Source organism: Meles meles, chromosome 7, assembly GCF_922984935.1.
Source record: "Meles meles chromosome 7, mMelMel3.1 paternal haplotype, whole genome shotgun sequence".
NCBI classification, from domain to species: Eukaryota; Metazoa; Chordata; class Mammalia; order Carnivora; family Mustelidae; genus Meles; species Meles meles.
The window spans coordinates 6438012-6456378 of record NC_060072.1 but is presented as its reverse complement, the minus strand read 5'-3'; the positions used below and the strand labels follow the sequence as shown (position 1 = coordinate 6456378).

At 51.1% G+C, this 18367-nt stretch overlaps 2 protein-coding genes across 5 annotated transcripts in view; one reads left to right on the top strand and one right to left on the bottom strand.

Moving 5' to 3' along the window:
- Positions 1-18367, bottom strand: part of TCF20 (transcription factor 20) — a 169759-nt gene that overhangs the window by 89845 nt on the left and 61547 nt on the right. For 2 of the 3 annotated variants that reach the window (XM_046011163.1, XM_046011165.1), the window contains exon 1: positions 14652-14932. The exons of the other annotated variant lie outside the window; for it this stretch is intronic. The gene's annotated coding sequence lies outside the window, so the exon portion shown is untranslated. Of the gene's footprint in view, positions 1-14651; positions 14933-18367 lie in introns of those variants that run through there. 3 annotated transcript variants of the gene reach the window in all.
- Positions 14048-17865, top strand: LOC123946089 (translation initiation factor IF-2-like). Of its 2 annotated transcripts, none has more exons than XM_046011166.1 (2): positions 14048-14311; positions 17770-17865. In XM_046011166.1, the coding sequence occupies exons 1-2, from the start codon at positions 14048-14050 to the stop codon at positions 17821-17823; spliced, it is 318 nt and encodes a 105-aa protein (XP_045867122.1). In that variant the 3' UTR covers positions 17824-17865. The 2 variants fall into 2 exon arrangements, with proteins under 2 accessions (XP_045867122.1, XP_045867124.1); XM_046011168.1 differs by lacking the exon at positions 17770-17865 and adding an exon at positions 16896-17021.

Genomic DNA, 18367 nt, shown 5'->3' with positions numbered 1-18367 from the left:
CAGGGGCCCCTAAAAGTTTTTATTTTAATTCCAGTTAGTTAACACAGTGTCATATTAGTTTCACGTGTACAATACATCCAATTCCCTTTAGTAACATTTTTAAGGTTTACGTCAACACAGGCATATGAAAAGCCAAAAAAGCACCAACAAAAGAAATCATATTTAGGGGCGCCTGGGTGGCTCAGTGGGTTAAGCTGCTGCCTTCAGCTCAGGTCATGATCTCAGGGTCCTGGGATCGAGTCCCACATCGGGCTCTCTGCTCAGTGGAGAGCCTGCTTCCCTTCCTCTCTCTCTGCCTGCCTCTCTTGTGATTTCTCTCTGTCAAATAAATAAATAAAATCTTTAAAAAAAAAAAAAAAAAAAAGAAATCATATTTACATTATAAGACTGCTGAAATCTTAAAACCTAATATTTTGATTCTGAAAATAAGTCGCTGGGTTTTTTTTAAATCACTAAACCAGCAGACTGAGCTGGCATCCTCTGAAAGCCCAGCAAGGGAAGTTCAATGAGAACAAGCAAGAGATAAACTCACAGGACTCATTAATTCAGAAAGGGATCATGAACACAGTTGAAGGGGAAAAAGGAACTGAGGCTTCCATGGCATGTTCTCTTGAGAACTGGCAGCAAAATTCATTTATTAAACACACAAAAACTATTCGCTGAGCACTAACTATGTGCCACGCACTCTTCTAGGCACTGGGGAGATGATAGGGACAGAAAGTCCCTGCCCTCACACAAATGGTGTTCTAACGAGTAGGTCCCCAAATGGCAATTCCTGGGCTCCACTCTGCTCCTACAATCCAAACCCAAACTCCTTCCCTTCAGAGGGGTCACAGACTTACTCTGCAAGAGTTATCACCCAGTTCATTAAGCCCAGAACTGCACTGTGCACAGGTTAAGGGCACAGGGTCTGCACTCAGGATGCCTGATACCAAATCCTGGCTCTGCTGCTTTTTAGATGAGACCTTGGGTAAGTTGCTCAACGCCTCTGTTACAATGTCTTCATCTGAACAAATGGAGGAAACGGGAGTGCCTGGGGGCTCAGAGGGTTAAGCATCTGCCTGCAGCTCAGGTTGTGATCTCTAGGTCCTGGGATCGAGCCCCACGGTGGGCTCCCAGCTCAGCGGGGAGTCTGCTTTTCCCTCTGCCTCTCCTCTCTGCTCATGCTTTCTCCTCTCTCCCCCTCTACCCCTCTCAAATGAATACATAAAATCTTAAAAAATAAATAAATAAAATAAAAAATGGAGATAATAGTACTACCTCATAGGATTTTTTAAGAATTAAGAAAGTTACTATTCTTCAAGTGTTTGGAACAATATCTGGCACTTAGAATTATTATTTATATAATTTCATTACCTATTATTTAGTACTATGTATTCCAGTTTTTGATAAATAAAAGATCCTTGCCTGTTTTAGAATCAAGTGGGTTGATGCCAAAATTTCCTATAAATCCATTTATTTCAACCAGCTGCTAAATTTTGCAGATCTTTCTCGTGCAGACTGGAGCCTTGACGAGGAAGAGGCACAGATGATCAGTTCACCAGCCCTCCCCCCAACTCCCCCGCAACTAGTCTCTCAATATCACACCCCTCTTTCCAAAATCTTGTTCCATTTATGAGAATCCAGTGCCCTGGCCCAGATCCAAGGCTCACTCTTCACCCACAGCCCCTTCTGACATCCCTTCCCTGTCATTTCCAGGCCCCCTGAATAGCCTGGGCTTTCCCTTTAATAAGCCACAGAGTTGCAGGCCTTGGTTCTTGAAGGACCTTCCCTTGGAGTGCTCCTCCCCCAGACACTTAGCTGTCTCTCCCAGCCATCCTCCCAGGTGGTGCTCGCATGTCTGTCCCTCCCTCTACGGGGTTCTCCAATACTCTTCCCACACTTAAGCAGAAGTAAAGCCCCCCCCCCCCAATTCTCTCCTGGAACTCAGGCTACCACTGTTTTAGCCTACAGATCCCACAGAGAGTTTATAACGAGAATCTTCCCTGCCCAACTCTTCTACAGCACCGCGCTCCCGGGAAAGGGAAGGGTCTTTCTTATTCTGCATTTCTGGTTCCTAGCATGGCATGAAGTTAGCCACCTCGGCTGAAATGAAATGGGAATTTTCATTTTCTCTGATATTTCATTCCTCTAGGCCTCCTTTAGCCTTGTGTCCCTTATCTTTAGAGATAGTCCATTTCTAGCCCCTTGCTAGCCAATGTAAAAATATTTGCATTTTTTATTAAAAAACAAAACATTGAATAAATGCCGCAGGCTGCAAAACCCTTCCATGGGTCAGGTTCACCGACATGGCCCGGGCGCGCTCTGCTCGTACGAGTCGTTTGGTGGAAATCCTGACGGCAGGTTCTTTAGGCCTTTGCCATCGAGTAGGGATTACTGAACACAAGTGAGTCTGTTCCAAGGTCTACAACTCCCCAGGGGAAACTGCTGGCCGGCCTCACGCAGCAGGGGGTTACTGGGTTTGTTCCCCTAAGCCACTAACACCCCACCCGAACTCATCTGCTGTTGTTTTCCTTCTCAGGGTTGAGAACAGCTGACCGTCACTCTCCGACACATGCTAAGACGCTTGGTAACCTACTGTGTAGAACACTTCATCAGGTTAAATTAACTCAGTTCTTTGGCTGATATTTTCTCTGAATTTTTTCCCCATTCTTAAACCATTTTCGTTATTCTTAGGAACACTCTGCACGTTGTGTGTGTGTGTGTGTGTGTGTGTGTGTGTGTGCGCGCGCGCGCGTGTTTTACAACGAATCCAAATTTAACATTACTCTTTTTTTAAAGACTTATTTACTTATTTGAGAAAGAGAGCCCGTGTAGATGCGTGCATGCCGGGGGGAGGTGCTGAGGGTGAGGGGGAGAATCTGGAGCCGCGGAGCCCTGACACGGGGCTCGATTTCACGACCTGAGCCGAAATCAAGAGTCAGTGCTTAACTGACTGAGCCACCCAAGCGTCCCCAAATCTGCCATTACTTTTAATACCTACTACGTGAAAGGGATCAAGAATTAAGATTAACAAGACATGGAGGCCACCTAAAAATAGACAATTCTGTGGTGAAAAAGACACACGCTCTATCAACCGCAATGTACGACACACGTAACTGTAACATATGGGCGAAGGCAGAGGAGGAAGATGGGCATATTCCAGAGCAGAGCCTCACAGGCAAAGTCGGCATTTACTCGCAGCGCACTGACAGGCAAAATGCCAGATGCTGGGGCCATAAAATAAAACAAAACACAGCCTTGACTGCAAGGATCTTACCACCTAGTACAGTGGTGTTTGAAAACCTTTTGCAGTTTTTCCAGCAAAAATTTTACACATATACCCAAAAGCTAAGAAAGAGATGAGAGGGGGCACCCGGGTGGCTCGGTGGGTTAAAGCCTCTGCCTTCGGCTCAGGTCATGATCTCAGGGTCCTGGGATCGAGCCCCACATTGGTACTCTGCTCAGTGGGGAGCCTGCTTCCTCCTCTCTCTCCCTCTGTCTGCCTGTCTCTCTGCCTACTTGTGATCTCTGTCTGTGGGGAAAAAAAAAAAAAAAAGTTACTGGTCTAATCAATGGGAACGGCAGAGGCATCTGGAGAAGGAGTGGAATCGCCAGACGCAAGGCAGGAAGAGCTGAGTCCAAATCCCTGGAATCTAGACAATAGATAAAGAATTATAAAGGTCTGGGGCACCTGGGTGGCTCAGTGGATTAAGCCTCTGGGGGTTCTGGGATTGAGCCCCGCGTTGCGTCGGGCTCTCTGTTCAGCAGGGAGCCTGCTTCCCCCCCCACCCCCGCCTGCCTCTCTGCCTACTTGTGATCTCTGTCAAATAAATAAATAAAATCTTAAAAAAAGAAAAAAAGGAATTGTAAAGGTCTGATCAGTTTCTTGAAAAAGCCCAGAGATGGAAAGCTCATCCTAACCACTTTACCCGCACCCCCATAATTCCTGTTTCCTTAGCAGCGCTACCTGCTTGCCACAGCAATTTCCTCGAATCTTTCTTGCGTTCTTCAAGCTTCCAAGTCCCCACCTCACTCTTGTCCCTCAGCAGGATCTTCACAGAACACACAGAGAAGTACTACTTACCTGCCAGCCCTCGTGCCTAGGCTTCCCACCCACACACCTGCTTTCCTCCCAGAGTATTCTGAACCGTCTGAACCAATGCCCCTGATGCAGCAGGCCCTGCAGTCTTGCGGAAGGCCCCCCTGCCCAGCACGCTCTCCTGCAACTTCAACACGGTCCTGTACTGCTCCTTCCCACTTCCCTTTACACATGTTCAAGGTTCTCACACATTTTAAAAAATGTCTTCTCGGGGCGCCTGGGTGGCTCAGTCGGTTAAGCATCTGCCTTTCGCTCAGGTCATGATCTCAGGGTCCTGGGATCGAGCCCTGTGTCAGGCTCCCTGCACAGCAATGAGTCTGCTTCTCCCTCTCCTTCTGTGATCTCTCTTGCAAATACATAAAATAAAAATCTTTAAAAAAAAATAAAGAAAAAAAATAGTCTTCTCTTGACCCCAGATTTTCCCTGCAGCTATTTTTTACTCTCCTTTAACAGCCAAACTTTGGGCAGGCTTGATCCCAAACTTACTGTCTCCACCTCACCTTCTCAAGAACATACCACAAGTCAGCTTCACCTATCCCCTCCCCTCCCCACCGACACTCAGTCATCTTGGCCACCGTCTCTGACTTGGAACACTTTCTGTCCTTGTGCCATGCACTCTGGGTTTTCCTCCAAACCTGTTGGGCTGCACCCCCCTGCTCCTGAAACACTGCCCTGCTCCCTCTCAAATGTTCGTATTCCTCGGTCTTGTCCAGCCCTCCGAGTCACTGTCATTATTAGCAACAATGACGGGGGGGGGGGGGGGGGGGGGGGGGGGGGGGGACTACGAAACCTCCGAAGTAAGGGCTGAACTCTGAAGTCGCCATTGCTGGTGGGAGACGCTCAGCACTCAGGCAGGGAAAAAGTAACCGCTTCTCTCCCTCTCCGTACGCACATCCTTGTCCACTCCCGAGAAAAACCTCATCGATTTCTAGGCCGGGCCACATGTGCTAACCTCCGAGTCTGAGTCCACAGCTCAGTTCCTGCTCCTAAATGTCACATCTGTGCCTCAAACTCTTGATGCCTTCCCCAAACTTAAGTCCAAAATGAAATTCATCACTTTATACCCCAGCCCAATCGCCTTTTCTCCACCACTATTTCAATGAATGGCACCACCGTGACCAGTTCCCAAACCCGAAGTCCTTACTCTCCTTGGCCCCTTCTGCCTCACAGGGGGCCCTCCTGAGCAGGCTCCTCAGGTCGCCACCATGCCCAACGCCTTCACTCAGTCAATCCTTTTGTCCCGTATGGGCCAAATGCTATTGCAGACACTAGGAATACAGCAATAAACAAGTCAAGCTCAACCTGAGAGGGAGGAGGGGCGCCTGGGGGGCTCAGTCATTAACTGTCTGCCTTCAGCGCAGGTTATGATCTCAGGTCCTGGGATCGAGCCCCCCATCAGGCTCCCTGCTCAGCAGGAGGCTTGCTTCTCTCTCTCTCACACTCCCCCTGCTTGTGTTTCCTCTCTTGCTCTCAGTCAAATAAATAAAATCTTGAAAAAAAAAAAATCTGAGAGGGAGGAGACAGGCAAACAAAGAAAAGGCCAAGATAATTTCAGATTTGATCAAAGTTATGAATAAAATAAAGCTGGGTGATGTGATGGGGCATTACTTTAGACAGAGGGTCAGAGAGAACCTCCCAGAAAACTAAACATTTAAAACTGAACCTGAACCACAAACAAGTCTCACACAGATCTGGGAAGTGGAGTGCTCCTGGCAGCGGGAGGAGCCAACTGTAAAGGTCCTAAGGCAGAAATGAACTTCAGGTATTCAAAGAACAGGGGGAGAGTCCACAAGGCTGAAAAGTGTGTGGAATGAGGAGGCCGGGGCAGATGGGCTCAGAGGAAGACGGGGCAGGCGGGCTCTAGCTGGCCACCATGAAAGCAATGGAAAGCTACTTGAGGACTGGGGGAAGACAACTGACATAACCCAATCTGAATTTTTAAAGGTCACTTTAGCCGATAAGTGGAAGAAATGGTTTGGGAGGAGGCCAAAAATAGGGGGTTGGAACACCAGTCGGGAGGCTACAGTACAGTCCGGATAAGAGGGGACGGTGCCCGAGACGGGAGAAACAAATTCAGGATAGGTTACAGACATCAAGTGAACTTGCTGGGAGATTAAAAGTTGAAAGTGAGGGAGGAAAGAAAGGAATCTAGGACAATTCCTAGGTTATTTGTAGGTACAGACAGTAAAATTACATGTAGTCTATGATTCAATCAGATTTGATGACTGCCTATCAAGACAGAGTATTTCCGTCACTCTAGAAAGTTCTCTCATTCCCCTGAAGCAACCACCGATTCGACTTCTGGTATCACAGACCACTTTTGCCTACTCCGGCTCTTTTAAGTGGGATCATCCATTACGGACTTTCTTGTGTCTGGTTTTTCCATCCGGCATTAATACCTATGAGAGTGAATCTTACTACGTGTGTCAGCAGGCAGCTCCTTCGTATTGCTGAGCGGTCCTCCACCGCATGAACGCATCTGTTTATCCACTCTCTCACTGCTGGACATCTGGACTATTCAGAGTTTCTGGCTACCGTGAATGAAGCTGCTACGAACATTCTTGTATAAGGCTTATTTGTGAACGTGTACTTTCATTCCTCTTGGACAGTCACCTAGAAATAGAACTGCTGGGTCACAGGGTAGACATACATTCAGCTTTTTTTTTTTTTTTAAGATTTATTTATTTGTTTGAGAGAGAGGGAGAGAGGGATGGTGGGAGAGCGAGACAGAATCCAAGCAGACTCCACGCTCAGTGTGGAGCCTGACACAGGGCTCCATCCCATGACCCTGAGATCATGACCTAAGCCAAAACCAAGAGCCAGACCCCTAACCAACGGCACCACCCATTCATTCAGCTCTTGAAGAAACTTCCAGTTTTCCAAAGCGGTGGCATCATTTTACACTTTACTTCATTTGCATCTTTGCAGATGGACTCTACGGACACTTTCCTCCTTACCCCATCATCTCCTTTGCTGCCTGTCTCATGCTACTCATTCATTCAACAAATATCCTGAAGGATAAGAAAAAGGCCGGGCTGGCCAGAGTGTTCGAGGCTGAGGAAGTAGCATGTGAAGAAGTCCCTGAGGTGGGAAGGAGCTGGGTGCCTTCAGTAGACTTTCGAGAAAGGGAATGTAGCTGGAGGACAGTAAGCAAAGGCAGCAGGACGGGCAGTCAGAGAGGTGGGCAGGGCCCAGGGTCCTGAGGGCCTTGTGAGAAAGGGAAGGAGCTGGGATTGTCTTCCCAGCACCACGAGAAACCATAAAAAGATTTTAAGTGAGGAGAGACAGGCAACTCTTGGCCACTCCGGGCAAAGTAGAGGAGAGACAGACAGGAGGAGAAATGGAGAGGCCATGCTGAGAGGCAATGACCGTGTGCCAGGTATGAGACGATGGTGGCTCAGAGGGCAGTGGCAGGAGAATGGACGGACTCCAGTCACAGCACGGAAACGGCGTGACAATGACTTGGTGATAGATGACATGTAGAGGAAGGGGACAGAGGGAGGACGCTAATCTGGGAAGCTTCCTGGCTAGTAAAGCCACTCACGGAGAAGGGGACAGATGAAGGAGAAAGAACTTTCAAGGAATATCTATTCAGTTTTGGACTCACGAAGCTCAAGCTACTGGTGACGGATCCACGTGGTGGTGTCACGCAGGAGCTGGGGGAGCCGGAGAGATCCGGCTGAAGTTATCAGCGTGGGGCTCATCAGCTCACAGATAGTCACGGAAGCCTGGGGAGATCCGAGAGCACCCGGGGAGAGAGTACACGACAATACGAGGGTCCAGCAACACCTATGGTCAAGCAGGAGTGGAGGAGTGAGCTGCAGAGGTGGGGAGAGCTGAGGGACAAGCGGGTCGAAGAGGAAGTAAATGATCCGCCTCTGAGAAGCCGCTTGTGACCTTCCTTTTTTTCTTTTTTAAGATTTTTAAAATTATTAGAGAGAGAGAGTGACTGAGCATGAGTCGGGGGAGGGGCAGAGGGAGAGAGAGACTCGAGCAGACTCCCCGCCAAGTGCGGAGCCCAACGTGGGGCTCCATCTCACAACCCTGAGATCATGACCTGAGCTGAAATCAAGAGTCAGATGCTGAACTGACTGGGCCACCCGGGAACCCCATGTGACCTTTCCAGTTAGGGTTCCACATCGTGGTAGAGCACCTTGTACTCCCTCACCAGAGCACTTCTGACACCCTGTTAGTGCCCTTCTCTCCTGGGCAGGTATGTGAGACCCCCGAGTGTACTCTAAAACCGACACACTTGGCAGAACTCACCCCGCTCTAGTCCAGGGTCTGGGTACAGAGCACACAGTGTTGAATGCTAGTGTCCTGGACAAGTACCATTTACTGAGTGTCCCCTAGAGGTAATGCACTCCACTGTATACTTTTCCTGTGTTAGTTCCTCTTTCCAACAGCCCCAAGGAAAGTGTACTTCCATTTTACGGATGAGGAAACTGTGGCTCAGGCAAAATGTCACTGCCAAAGTGACGGAGCCAGACTGTGGCCAGACATCCCCCTTCACACACACTCTGCTGCCTCCGTGAAGTGCTCGACATGTGGCCTCTTCACAGCAGGACTGCCCTCTCACAGTCCTGCCAAAGGGATACAAAACTGTCCCCAGGTCAGTGGCCCACCAGAGTTCTAAGTCAGGGAAATGCCCCGGGACGCAGCTCTGCTCGCCAGGACTCCTTGCTCTTGCCACAGTGAACTGTCTCCAGACTCCTCAAGTAACGTTTCATACTTAGGCTGCTTCAGAAGGCAGAAGAGAAATCTTCCACGAAACCGAGGTCTGGAGGTGAAAACACGGGACTCTTATGGCTTAACTCTTGAATTTTAGAACTCAGCCCCATTTCAGAAATTTCCCGCTATACCTAAAGGGCCTTACTCTAACTTCACAACTAATGCTGAATGCGGCATGTGTTCCAGACCAAGACACGATCAGGACGGGATTATGTCTCCGTGGGGCCTGAGAAACCAACACTACAGATCTGTGTGAAAAGGGACAAAGGTATAATATTCTTTTCCATACTCTGATTTTCAGATTAACGTGCTGCCTCTGACTACTACTACTTCTTCTTCTTCTTTTTTTTTTTTTTTTGAGAGAGCAAAGGAGAGAGAATGTGAGGTGGTGGAGGGGGAGGGAGACTCTCAAGCAGACCCCACACCCAGCGTGGAGCCGGACACAGGGCTCGATCTCACACCCCTGAGAGCATGACCCGAGCTGAAATCATGAGTCAGACGCTGAGCCGACTGAGCCACCCAGATGCCCATGCCCTGACTTCTTCAGACTGGAAATACATGGGCTTTTTCAAACTGAGTGGGTACATTAGTACTCAGAGACTTCCTTTCGCTTTCCACCCAGGAGCAACTGTTAATTGTCAATCTTCTGGTGACAGCACGGGCTATGGTGGAAAGAAAACCAGCCTCGCTGGCAAAGAGCAGAGTCCTGGCCTTGACTCCGTCAGCGTAAAGCTGCATGAATCTGGAAGTCACCACCTTCCTCAGCATCTCTCCTGAGCTGTAAAGCCAAAGGGCTGGCTACACTAGCTGATTTCTAAGATTTCTTTCAGCTCTCTACAGAACTCTACGACCAGAGAGCACGGACACGGTGAGTAAACGTATGCAGGACCCAGCAGGATGGCTGGGAAAGGCTGGGATGATGAACCCTCCAGGCTATGATTAAACTACCCGTCTGACCTGCACTGTTTCTCTCCCTGCCAGAACCCCCTGACTCCGAGCTATCCTTGCTTTCCGAGACAGCCCCCGCAGTTCCACTCAGTTGCGATCCTCTGTTTGAGGCGATGCCTAGCAGAGTGCCCTGCATACAGATGTTACTAGTATTTGTTGGTTTCACCTGAAGCTTTAACCAAGTACAATGATTACAACAAAGACACACAAACACAACTGAAGAATGTTTCTAATAACGCCCAGCACTCACCAATATTATGACACATCTCTACTTTTTTTTTTTTTAATCAGAACTACCCTTTACAAGGGGGTGATCGTTTCTTTCTCTCTTACCTTCTCAGCTCCTTTGAGCCGGGTCCCCAATCACAAAGCATGAAGATATAAACAGAGGAAAGGCTTCAACCAACCCACTTCTATCCTTTGGATTAACCTCCCAAGATGCTCAGGGCTAAAGTAAATCACTTACTTTGTTTAATGCCATTTTCATCCATCCCACAGACCAAGTCTGACTGCCCAGCTGGCAGCAAAGGCTTCAGAAGACGGAACATCTACTCTCACACAGCATCCCCAGTCACTACCATATTGTCTTTCTATTCTCTTCATAGTTATCACTGCCTGATATTCTTATTTACTTACTGTTTACAGCCCATCTCCAGGGCAGGTTCCTTTTCTCCCTTGCCCACCACTGACTGCATCTCCCATGCTTAGAAAACCATCTATAAATACCTGTTAATGAAAACTAGAACACGCACAGAGGGCCTCCGTCCACATTCAGGGATGGGATGTGCAAACATGGAAACCACCTTCCCATCAGGCGCCGTGGCATTCAAGTGTTCCAATGAACTTCCACCCTTCCCTACAGAGCAGCTTACACGTGCACACTACAATAAGGATATTTCCCCCTACAGCTAATGTTTTCTCTTTCTTAACTTCCCCACGATGAAGCATCAGATAACAAGCCACAGATACACCAATAAGTCACTTTCTAGTTCATCCTCCTGCTGGGTTGTGCGCATTACCTACAAAGCAAACACAGCTCTAACGCGAAAAGTACTGATTGTGTTTGTCACCATGAGAACCTTTTCACCCACACTGCACGCATCATAAGTATTAAGAGGACTTTTAAACAGCCTAACTAACGCCCTATGAAAGCCGCAACTTCATTATATTTCAAATGTGTAACTTTGATGTACAGTTATACTCCAACACCAACAGGGTTTTACGGTTTTGCTTCATTTTGTTACTTTTACCTCCACAAAAAGAAAATGAAGGTAGCAGAGTCAGAAACCCCAGACAGATCTGATGAGCACTAAGGTGCCTTGAACACAAGCAACCACGAGGAAGAGAGCTTAAGCCACACAAGGCACTGTCTTCTGGAAATGTATCTTTTCAGTCCCATCTGGTCAAACACAGACGGTGCAGTGCAAACCTGTGTGGCAGCACAGACCAGAAGAGAGACAGCCCCTCGTATGGTACCATTCGCTGAGCTGATACAAGAAGTTTCTGGCTCAAAGACAGAATGGCAGAATTGGGAATGAAGGAGAAATTTTTTAGATTACATCTCAGGTACACTAGCAAAACTGGCTGGTTACAGGGAAAGTGAAAGTGTACAGAGGTCCCAGGGGTCACTAAACCAGAGTCTGGTTTGGTGGCATAGCTGCAAAAACCATGCTTTCCAGTATTTTGCCCAAGTCCAGATTTCCACTTCACTATAACTTAAGAAAAAAAAAAAAAAAAATAGGGCACAGCAGGAAGTACAGACTCCAAGGCCAATCTACCACCAGCTGACCTGCGCCATGCGCAGGCAGTGAGCTATAACAGATCTAGTCAGGCTTTGCAGCCACGGTAAGGATGGTCACAGCCAATCTCTGACCCTCACTAGCTCTTTGACCTCTCAGGAAAAGGAGACATCACTTATACCTCTCAGGTCTGCTGGGTAGATTCTGTAAGACAAATTAAACAACTGGGCCAGAACCTAGCATAACGGATTTAAAAAACAACCCTAAAAAGCCGGCACAAATATTAGCATTCTTTCCTATCCATATGAAGAAAAAGCTGGACTCACCAGACGTCCAACTTTAATTTCTTGGTCTAAAGGGATGTGATTTAAACTACATTCCATTCCATTTTATGAAATTGAAGAAAAAAGTATACCACTAAAAAATTATGGAAGCTAAAACCCATGTCTCCTAACATCTTACTACCTTAGCAACCTTCTCTCACGTGCAAACACGAATCACCTCTAAGTTTTATAATAATCTTTTCCTCGTTATGTTGTAACACAAATACAAACATATGTGAGTGTGAGAACTACTTACGACTTAAGTAACCAGGATTTTAAAAATCTCACACCAAACACTAGGTCATAATTCGAATATCCACACAGAATAAATTACTTATTTTGAGAAACTACCAATTATTACTCTGTGTAGCCATATTAAAGTGTTTATGTGACAGGCCCGATGTTAACATATGAGAAAAATTACACCAATTCATGTCCAAAGTCAGCACCATGAGCACACATCCCTTGCGGAGACCCCTCCTGAAACCGTACAGACTGAATAAAAAAGCGGCAGAAGACACATCACACCACATTAGGCACATGTCCTCCAAGCATCAACAGTACCAGAAACTTCAGACATACAAGACCAGAGCTGAGGCTGGTCTAGAAGGGCTAACCAGTCAATAGCATGGCCTAAGGCTCTCACACACCATAAAATCAGTGAAACTAATTGGGGTTCTGCAGCATCAGAGAGGAAGCATCGGCCACCATTAAGGAATAAACTGGGGATGCAAACAATTAGCACACCCCGAGGTGACGGTTAAGTGCACCAGCACGCCATTTCACAGGAGAGATTATGGAATTCCACTTTATCCCTACGCTGAGAATACTGAAGTTGGAAATTTCAAAAATTAGCCAAATGCCAAATATCCCTTCAACGAATTTTAAATAAGGTCCCTCCACAACTCCCTGCATAAAAAGACCCTGGAACTCTTTGCAGCCAACCAACATACACAGACCCGAATACACTTACATTATCCACACTTCCAAACAGTCAAGTGTTCTCTGAAATCTTTCTCCTGGTAACTCTTTTGTACAAAGGCAAAAAAAAAAAAAAACAACAACAACAAAAAAACATAAGACATACTCAACACAGACTATAATACAGTCCACTTTCTGAGAAGCACAGAACAGTATCTGGGATTTGAGGAAAAACTATGCTAACCAAGTTCAATGCTCTGTTGAAGAAGGAAAAGGCTGGATACTAAAAAGTGGGACAGGATCTTAAAAGCCAGCGGAGAAACAGCCTGCATTTCTCAAGAAGGCTGCCTCCGTACAAAAGCACAAGGTAGTAGACCAAAAACAAACAAACAAACAAACAAACATTAAAAAACCAAAACAAACGAGAAAACCTACCCACAACCCCTGCAGCGTCTGACCTAGAAGGGAGTCCTCATTTAACAGAGAAGGAAACTGGGAGGCTCGAGAGGGTAGGTTACTTGGCCGGGATTACAGTTTATTTGGGGGCGAACCTGCAAGTAGATTCCTGGTCTCCCAGGTCGGACTTCAGAGCAGTTTCCCACTCTACCCACGTATGCCCTACCGCTGCCACCCCAGGTAAGACGTTTCATAAAAGTCTCCACTGAAGCTGTTAACATAAGGGTCCAATTATCATTCAGAGATCTGCCTGTTAGATAATAGCTTGAAAATTCCATCCATTTCACAGCAGTTACCAGAGTCATCTAATCTCGGGGGGGGGGGGGGCAAAGAGAAAAGGAGGAAAAAGTCCTAATTTTTATCTGTCCCCTAAGGGCAAACGAAAGGGTTGCCTACAGACCGGCAGACAGCTCTAGCATCCACAACCACAAAAACAGACAATAATCCCCACCCACAGGCCCAGGAAGGAGACCGCTCCGCGCTCCCCCCCGCCCAAAACACACTGAATTCCACTCCCATCGCGGCGCACGGGAGGCATTCCACCTCCAGCCGCTTCCGAGCGAGCTGGGCCAGAGAGGGGCCGCTCTCCTTCAACCACTCCCCCCCCCCCCCCCGCCCCGAAGGAGACGAGGAGCTTCAACCTCAGGCCCCTAAACGGGCGCTCGCTCGCACCCGGGACCACCGGATCCAACACCCGCCCGGCTCACCGCGGCGGGGGAGGAGGAGAAAACCCCACGCAGGAAGTGTGTCCCGCGCTCCGCTCCCCCCCCCCCCCGCGCCAGGACCTTGCGCCCAGCCAGTCGGTACCTGTCCTCCGCCCCCAACAGGCGAGAAGCTGCCGCGTCCACATGGCTTCAGGTGTTCACATGGCAATAAACGGGCCCCTGTCCCTCCCGCGGCAGGGCGCGCTCCGACTCCGGGCTGCCAGCGCCGCTCCCGCCCCAAGCCCAGCCTTCGCCCTCCGGCCTCGCCCCCAGCCGCCACCAAGAGGCGAGCGCCGCGGGACGCCGGGGGCTGCCCGGGGTCCTGGGGTGGGCGGCGCTGACCCCGCGGACCCCTGGGCGCCGCCCGCTCACACCCGCCGCCTTTGCACCCGAGGCCGCGACAAGCAGGTATCTTCCCCCGACACCCTAAGGCTAGGACTGGTGCCAAAACCCTACCGGACTCCCAGGCCAGACCCCTCAGACTCCTCAGCGCCCTAACGCCAGGCCGGGCCCCTTCCCCTTCGCACCCCCAGGCCAGGCCGCTCCTCTCTGCACTCCCGGGTCAGGCCAGGCAGGGACCTTCCCCTCAGCACCCCGTGCCCTGGCCTCAGAGTCCAGGGGGCTCAGCACTTCAAGTCGGCCGGGCTAGGACCTCTGCCCCCGGCTCCCGAGGCCGAACACCCCGGCCCGGCCCCAGCCGCTCAGCCCTGACCCCTGCCCCTCCCCCTCAGGCCCGGGCGGCGGTTACCTGCAGGGGCCCCCCGCCCGGTCCCTCGGCCTCGGCCGGGGGCGGGAGGGGAGGGAGCGGCGGCGGCGGCGGCGGGCGGCGCGGCGCGAGGTGGGGGTGGGGGAGCCTCCGCCGCCTCCAGCTCGGGCGCCCGGGCCGGCGGCGGGGCGGGCCGGGGCCGTAGCCCCTCGAGCCTCGCTCCGGCCCGCGCGCTCGCTCCCCGGTCAGGCGCGCCTCAGGGCGGGCTCCCCCGGCGGAGGCCGCGGCCGCCTCGCAGGGGCCGAAAGCGGCTAGGCTCGGGGTTTTTTCTCTCCATTCTCCCAACACACAGGAAATAACAGAGCGTCAGGTGACGGCGCGCGGCCAATGGGGAGGCTCCGGGCCGCGGCGCGCGGGCGGGCGGGAGGGCGCGCGGCGGGGCGGTGCGCGCGGCGGGGCGGTGCGCGCGGCGGGGGCGGGGCGGCAGGGGGCGGGGCCGACGGGGGCGCGCGTGCCCACCCGCGTGCGGCGGCGCCGAGGCCTGCGCGCGGCGGGGCCCGGGCGGCGGAGACCCTCCGCCCGGCGGCCGGGGTAGCGTGGGGGTCCCCTAGGCAGCTGCCCGGCGCCGCGCGTGCGGCTGGCCGCCCGCACAGTGCCATCTTGGCCGGCAGCTTCGGGCCGTCCTGGGAGTGGCCGCGAGCCAACTTTCTGGGGAGTTGGTGGCCCGGAATCTCTCCCTGGGATTTCTGGAGTTCCCTGGAGCCTCCAACGCCAGAATCGCGCCTCTGGCATCCTGGGGAACCCGCGGGCTAGGGCCTGGCCTCCCCCGGGGAACCTGCTGAGTGGGGCCGGGCATGGGGCAGCTCCTGACCGCCAAGCGCCCTCCGTCCGGCGCAGAGGGCCTGGTTCCCTTCCCTCCTCCGCCCCTTAGAGCCGCGTGTCCTTGGATGAATGACTTAGGCTCCCTGATAACAGATAACTTCCTCAGTTTCCTCCGCAATAAAAGCGAGGAGCTGGGAGGCCCACCAACCTCGCATGTAAAATAGATACTCACCGAAAGCCAGTTGCCTTGGCCCGCGGCGGCATTAAAACGCTGCAGCGCCTGGCTGACTGGACCCAGGGTCCAGAATTAATTTGGAGATAAGGTGGAGGATTTGCAGTGCCAAGGCCTCGGGCTGTTCCCAGCCTTCTTTTGCCAACCTCATGTATGTTTTATGGAGCAAAGGAATGGCTTTTTTTTTTTTTGGAAAGAAAATCTCAGTTGTAGAACCACCGCTGGGATGTTTGTTCCCTATGACCCACTGCTATCAAAAGGGAGAAGACCCGTGGGGGTGGGATGTGGTGGGAGTGTTTGTGATCCTACTTCTGGCTCACATAGGGATCTGGCCAAATTCTCTCCCCAGTCTGGGCCTCAGTTTCCGACGTATATAATGGCAAGGAGGGGAGTTTGAACTAGGTGCCCCTAATGTTGGCTAACACTGCTGAATCTAAATTAGGCCCCCATCTGCCCTAGATGTTAGGGGAGTATGTGGCTTCCTTTCCTGAAGCAACCCGACTTGAAAGTCATTTGGAACTGGAAGAGTGCTTTGGGCAGCAGGAAGTTGACAGGAATCAGGTGTGGCCTGGGACCCAGATTTCAGTCCATTTGAGGTACAAAGCTCCCCTGGGCCTGGGTCTACCCTTTCGCCTCTAGCCTCACCTAGCCAGAGACAGAAATGCTTTACCTTGCCTCAGCCCACCCAAGGAGGTGTCCTGGCCAGGCAACACCTCCCCCCAGTAAAGGGATCCGAGGCAGGGCCTCAGTTGGTCCTGGCACTCAGGAGGATGTGGTTGAGGAAGGCAGTGATTTCTCCTGGCTCCTGTCCAATTTCACAAAGTGGGGGCTGGCTCCAATGTGGGTCAGGGCTATTCTTGGAGACTTGATTCCCCAACACCTCCTGTATGCCAAACGGGGTGCCGGGCTCTTCCGGGGCAGAGCTGAAGAGGCTGCTAGGCCCTGCCCTCTGACTGTTCCATTGTTCTGTGAGTTTCATTTTCAAATTCTTTGGCACTAAGACTTAAAAGACCAGTGCTGGCTTCTGCTTGGGTCAGGGCTGCAGAGGGAAAGGATGGGGGGGACTCCCAGCACACATGCTTGTTTTCTGGACAAACTTAGAAGGATGCAGGGGAGCTTTCTAAGCACAGAGTGGTTGGGGGGCACCCTCAATTTCTTGAGAGAACTCATGAAAGGAAGCCCTTTTCCTTAGTCTCCTGCCCCATCCTTCCTTCCTTTCCCCTCTTCCTCAGTTCACTCAGGTCTCCGACGGAGGGACTGAAACATGAAATGAATGGTCACAAACTGCGCAGAGAGCCTCATTCAAAAAGGAAAGAATGCAGATAGAGAACTTGAGTCCAGGCTCTCATCTGCTCCTGCCCCTGCCCCTGGGACCGATTCTATAGCCCCCTCTCCCCCAACCCCTTTGGACCCTGCCAGGACATTGCCCAGCCAACCTCTACCTGGAAACTTCCCCAGTCCCAGGGCCAGGCCAGCCTGGATCTCTTCATCCCTGGTGGCCTGGAGTCACTTTTCCTTTCAGTACCACTTGGAAAAGGAACAGGTGGGCATTATGGCCAACAGACAGATCTGGGTTACTCTTGGGCTGTGTGGCCGGACAAATCACTTCACCTCTCTGAGCTCTGGGTTCCTGAGCAGTAAGAGGGGGATAATAAGGTATCATGGGAGCCTAAAGAGATCTGCATAAAGAATTCAGTACAATACCAGGCACATATTAACAACAGCTACAGTTCCACGAGATGGCCACAACAGGACACACGAGCAGACCGAGGCTCGGAGAGGGCCAAGTTACCGCCCAAGATTCCACAGTGGCCCGAGCTCAACTGGGGAAGTCGGCTTTGATCACATTAGAGTTCCTCCATTGTTCTCTTGTCTCATCTGCGAGAATCTTGCTTTTCCTACCACTTTAAGGAAGGGACAGTAGATCTGCTTTTTGTTTTTCTCCTCTCCTAACCTAGTCTACTGAAAAAAAATACTTATTGAACTGAATCAGTGGTTTCAATTCCAGAAGCAAAATTAATCCTTTCCCTCCTCCTCCGGCGCAGAGATGGCTCTTGGAAACCCTGTGTCACTCCCTTTATTACAAACTCCTCTGCCCTCCTCCAGGCGCCTGGGCCACTCCGGGATTACAAATGGAGCCTTCTGCCTCTAGGTCACTGATTCCGCTACCATCTGTCAGCACGGATTGATTGAGGAGCCTGGCCTGCTCGGCAGATCAGTGACTTGTGCGAAGTGAGCCGGGGAGTCAGTGCCTTCAGCGGCAGGCGGATGGCCTTTCTCTCCCTCTCTGGCTCTCAGGAGCACGTGTGCACCGTCACCTTTATCCTTCACCGGGTCCCAGCTCCCCTTCCTCTCTGGAGTTGCCTCCTGCTAACTCTAACACACCAGGAGGGAGGCCTGGAATGCCTGCTCTCCATCCTCCAGGAGACCACTTACAAAAGCCTCTGGTTAACAGAGTGAAGAACCCCCACCACAGCCTCCTGCAAGGCCTATCCTAGGCCAGGCACGAACAGCAGGAGTGGCCAGATCCTCTGTGGACATGCCTTCCTTCCACACAGAGCACTTAGCTGTGGGCTAGGCCGTGAGTCCTGACAGAGGGAGCACACGGGCTCACAGTAAGTCCTTCTGGGGCAACGGCAGGGCAGGCGCTAAGGCTAAGGGAATAGGGAAGGCTCTAGAGGGAGTCAGGGATATCAACACTCGT

Bases quoted from the DNA above. Each gene is read 5' to 3' on its own strand.
- LOC123946089 (XM_046011166.1), top strand. From the start codon at position 14,048: ATGGCTTCAGGTGTTCACATGGCAATAAACGGGCCCCTGTCCCTCCCG. The intron at 14,312-17,769 runs GTATCTTCCCCC...GCCCTCCTCCAG, and splicing joins CCCGAGGCCGCGACAAGCAG to GCGCCTGGGCCACTCCGGGA.